We start from the raw sequence: 4,561 nt of genomic DNA, 5'->3' as shown, positions 1-4,561 counted from the left end.
TTTATAGGGAGTTGTGTTAGCACCACCACAGTGTGTGCTTGAAAGTAGTGCAGAAGCTTTCACGTGGCCTGCACGACGGCCAAGATAGCCTTTTCGAGGGGAAGATAACGGGTTTCTACCTTCTGCAGTGATTTACTAACGTAATAGACTGGTCGCTGTGTGTCGTTGTCTTCTCAGATTAGCACCAAGTTCACTGCATGTGGGGCTACCGCAATGTAGGCAAACAAAACCTCGTCTAAATGTTGGAAAGCTACAGCGCAATCTTCATTCCACTCAAATCTCTTCCACTTGTGTAATAGGAGAAAAAATTGCCTGCATCTGTCTGTTGAACGTGAGATGAAACGGTTTAAAGTAGCTATCATGCCAGTAAACTTCTGGACCTCTTTAGGGTTCCGAGGAGGCTGCAAGCTATGGATGGCTCTTATCTGGTCAGGGTTAACCTTTATGCCTCTGTGAGTCACCATATAACCTAAGAATTTTCCTGATCCCACTCCAAACGAACACTTGGCTGCGTTCAGTCGTAGCTTGTACTTTCTCAGTATTTGAAAAACATTGCTGAGGTCTTCAAGATGGTCGGGAACTATTTTGCTTTTAACCACCATGTCGTCTATGTACACTTCAACGCTTTTACCCATCTGCTGTTCAAACATCTTGGTCATCATCCTTTGATAGGTTGACTCGGCATTTTTCAGGCCAAAAGGCATCACCTTATAATGATAATTTCCAACTGGGGTGACAAAAGCCGTCTTCTCCTGGTCCCCAGCAGCCAAAGGTATCTGGTGGTAGCCCTGAAAGGCGTCTAGAAAACTCATCCTTGGGTGTCCGACAGTTGAATCTGCCAACCGGTCTATCCTGGGCATTGGGAAGGGATCCTTTGGACACGCCTTGTTTAGGTCTGTGAAGTCTACGCAGACCCGTCATTTCCCGCTCTTCTTCTTCACCACTACCATGTTGGCTAACCACTCGGGATAGAAGACCTCTTTGATAGCCCCAGCTTTCTTCAGTCTTGCGACCTCTTCTCTCACGGCGTCGGTATGTTCTTTCGACGGTCGTCGAGGAGCCTGCCGCTTAGGGGTTATAGCCGGATTCACATTAAGGTGGTGGCAGATGAAATCCGGGTCGACCCCGGGAGCCTCATAGGGGTCCCAAGCAAACACATCTACATTCTGTCGGAGGAAAGCAATAAGTGCTAACTTCTCCTCGGGCGGTAGTTCTGAACCAATTTGAAAAAACCTTTCAGGATCCAATCCAACGAGTACTTTCTCCAGCTCCTCACAGTTCACATTCACGGCCGATCCTCCACTACTCGCAGTCGGTGCAGAGGTCTTTGATTGCTATAAGCCCCTCTCGGCTGAAGTGGAAGGCTCATTACTCAGCCGTTGTGATATTGCCGACACCATGCATTGTCTAGCCATTTCCTAGCTCCCTATTATTTCCTTGATTTGACCTCTTGACGAATACTTTACTTTTTGGTGTAAGGTTGACGGCACAGCCCCTAGTGCATGAATCTATGGCCGGGCCACAATAGCGGTGTAGGGGGAGTATGCATCTACGACAATGAAGTTCACTTCTACCACGTCTGAATCTATTTGCACAGGTAACTTGATCATGCCTTTCGGGATAACGATTTTTCCTTCAAAGCTGACCAGGGGGTAATCGTATGGCGACAGGTCTTCCTGCTTCAAGCTCAGCCCCTTATGCAAATCAGGATACATTACCTCCACGGCGCTACCTTGATCAACTAATACCCTCTTCACGTCATAACCTCCTATTCTGAGTGTGACGACTAGGGCATCGTCATGGGGTTGAATAGTCCCTTGCTTGTCTTCCTCCGTGAACCCGATTAACGGGGTGGCATTCATTCTGGCTCTCTTGGGGTCCCTGCCATCTGGCTCAATTGGGAAACTGCTCACTGACATTACCCTGAAGGGGGCAGAGCCTGTCCTCCCAGGTGCGGCGAGAATGACATTAATTGTGCCAATGGGTGGCCTCAACGTATTTTGCCTGGTTTCATTGTTCGACGGTTCCTGCCATCCTTCAGGGCGATGCAGCAGATGTCTCAGCTTCCCTTCTCGGACAAGTTGATCTAAATAGTTCTTTAGGTTCCTGCATTCATCAGTGGTGTGACCTGGCTCTTGATGGTATGCGCAATACAGGTTCTGATTGCGCTTCGAAGGATCGCCAGCCATCTTGTTCGGCCACTGAAAGAAAGGTTCATATTTCACCTTCTCTAGGATTTTGTGAAGCGGTTCTTGGAATACAGTACAAACTGCCTGAGCCCCAGTGGATCCAAGCTGCTTCGTATAGTCTCTTCTCAGTCTGCTACTATTGTTAAATCGTTCCGACCTGAAGTCCCTCCTCTCTTGAGGGACGACCTTCGCTTTACCCTTCCCCATCTGCTAGTTCTCCTCGACCCTTTTGTACTTGTCAATTCGGTCCATGAGTTGGTGCACGCTGGTGACTGGCTTTCCAGTGAGGGACTTTCTTAAGCCATGTTCTGTCGGCAAGCCCCTTTTGAACGTGCTGATGGCGACGTCAATATATTTCCCTTCTATCTCATTATACATTTCCTAGTATCTATTCGAGTAGGCCTTTAGCGTCTCTTCGTCCCGCATGGATAAGGATAGGAGGGAATCGAGGGGCCGAGGGACTCTAGTGTTGGTGATGAAACGAGAACCAAAAGCCTGTGTCAGCTGTTTAAAGGAATCTATGGAATTCGGCTGGAGGGAATCGAACCATCTCATCGCCATGGGTCCCAAGCTAGATGGGAATATCCTATACATTAACGCCTCATCCCTGGTGTGGACGGTCATCCTCTAATTGAATTGGCTCACATGCTCCACTGGGTCGGTCCGACCATTGTATATAGCAAACGGTGGTTAATGGAACCGCCGAGGGAGCACTGCCCTCTCTATTCTACGTGTAAACGGTGACTGGGAGATGCGATCCAGGACCTTACTCATGGCATCATTGGCCAGGCCTTGGTAAGATGGGCTTTTATGGCTCCGTTTACGAGGCCTCTCTTTCTCGTAGGAAAAGGTCTCGCTTGGAGGGGTTCTTGATCTGCGTCGGTATTCGTTATCCTCGTCACTGCTAGAGCTCGAGCCGGGTGAGGGACGTTTCTGCTGTGCTCGGCGCAACTTTTTCTTCAAATCATCAATCTCTTGTCGTAAAGCCTTTCGATCTTTTCGCTCATGGGATGCATGGTCCTTCCTCTTTGAACGGCTTTTACTCGTGTAAGAGGTGTTCACGCTTCCCTCTCGCCGATTATCTTAGTCTTTCCCTTGTTCGATATTTAGAAAATTGTCCTACCATTGAGAATCTGCATGTCCGGTTTTGCGCGGGCCTGATCCTTCCATTTCTTACTGTTCGCTTGTCGAGACACAAATTCTCCCCACAAACGGCGCCAATTGTAAGGGCGGATTTTGAGGCCCAGGCCCAGCAAGCAGGCGATATTGGCTCAAAAGACCCTCAGCAATGAATTTGTAGAGAGTGGGACGCAGAACTAGATCTTGACAGAGTAAACGTAATTGTTAGTAGGTCATGCAACCACTTGAACGTGGGAATACCTCATTGAGTTTCCTGGGATAACAGTTCTTGGGGCCCTATCTAATGTTTCGTTTACAGAATTCCTTTCTTTCTCTCTTTCTCTTTTCTTCCTTTTTTCTCTCATTTTTTCCGATCCTCTGATCATGGGGATTTTCTTCTCTTATATAGCATCCTTCAAATGATAATGACCCTACACTTGTTAATCATCTGGGCCTTTACTTGAGTGCCTGTCCCATAGGACATCCTCCTTCTTTTCTGTGAGTTGCACTGGCCAAGATAATACTGTTCTCCTGTCCTCTCCACATTAATGCGGCTGGAAAAGTAACTTCCTTGCATTTAATGCGGCAATTGTGATTGCCTCCTGAACGTCTAGCCTTTTCCTTTGATTTTGGATGACCTTTCACCATGTAAAGGGTGTGAATCGGACTCCCGTTTGGTGCGTCCGAGGAGGCACTCCTCCTCGGACGCCCCTTAAGCAAGCCCGGCCCAACATGATTGGGCTGGGGGGTCCTCTGCCCGTGTCTTCGCTTCCTATTATGGTTGGGCTTCGTACGAGTACCATGGCCCACCGTTGACTGGCGAATTTTACCCCCACAGAATTTAAAATTAAAATATGAATATTGTGGTTTTAGATTAATTTATTAATGTATTAATATATTTACATGGTATTTTAGAACTTCTAATTTAATCTAATGTCTCCAAACTCTAGAGGGACTAGTATTTTACAACATTGGGTACAAGGATAGCTCTTGGCTTGTGCAAAATTTTAGTTGAAGTAGAATTTTTTTAATTGGGATAATTACACTTTACCCACCTATGGTTTGCCTCTAATTCTATGTGCCTACCCTGGTTCAAATTTTGACACTTTGCCCACCTGTGATTGACACCGTTAATGTGCCGTGTACCCACCTCTCCCTCCCCGTTAGTCTAACACAGAAATATGTAAAAACTCACTCCCATCCAGATCAAAACACTTTCACTCAAATCTTAAATATGAAGAACATGAAGAACA

At 47.0% G+C, this 4,561-nt stretch overlaps 1 protein-coding gene across 1 annotated transcript; it reads right to left on the bottom strand.

Moving 5' to 3' along the window:
* Positions 1-1,508: 1,508 nt before the first annotated feature.
* Positions 1,509-2,396, bottom strand: LOC115949962. Its single transcript, XM_031067220.1, has one exon. The coding sequence runs from the start codon at positions 2,394-2,396 to the stop codon at positions 1,509-1,511; it is 888 nt and encodes a 295-aa protein (XP_030923080.1).
* Positions 2,397-4,561: the final 2,165 nt, after the last annotated feature.

The sequence above is a fragment of the Quercus lobata genome, chromosome 6 (genome assembly GCF_001633185.2).
Source record: "Quercus lobata isolate SW786 chromosome 6, ValleyOak3.0 Primary Assembly, whole genome shotgun sequence".
Lineage (NCBI taxonomy): Eukaryota > Viridiplantae > Streptophyta > Magnoliopsida > Fagales > Fagaceae > Quercus > Quercus lobata.
This window is presented reverse-complemented; position numbering and strand designations above follow the sequence as displayed.

What these genes read in the sequence shown, in the direction of transcription:
- LOC115949962 (XM_031067220.1), bottom strand. Translation starts at nt 2,396, where the DNA reads ATGGGGAAGGGTAAAGCGAAGGTCGTCCCTCAAGAGAGGAGGGACTTC.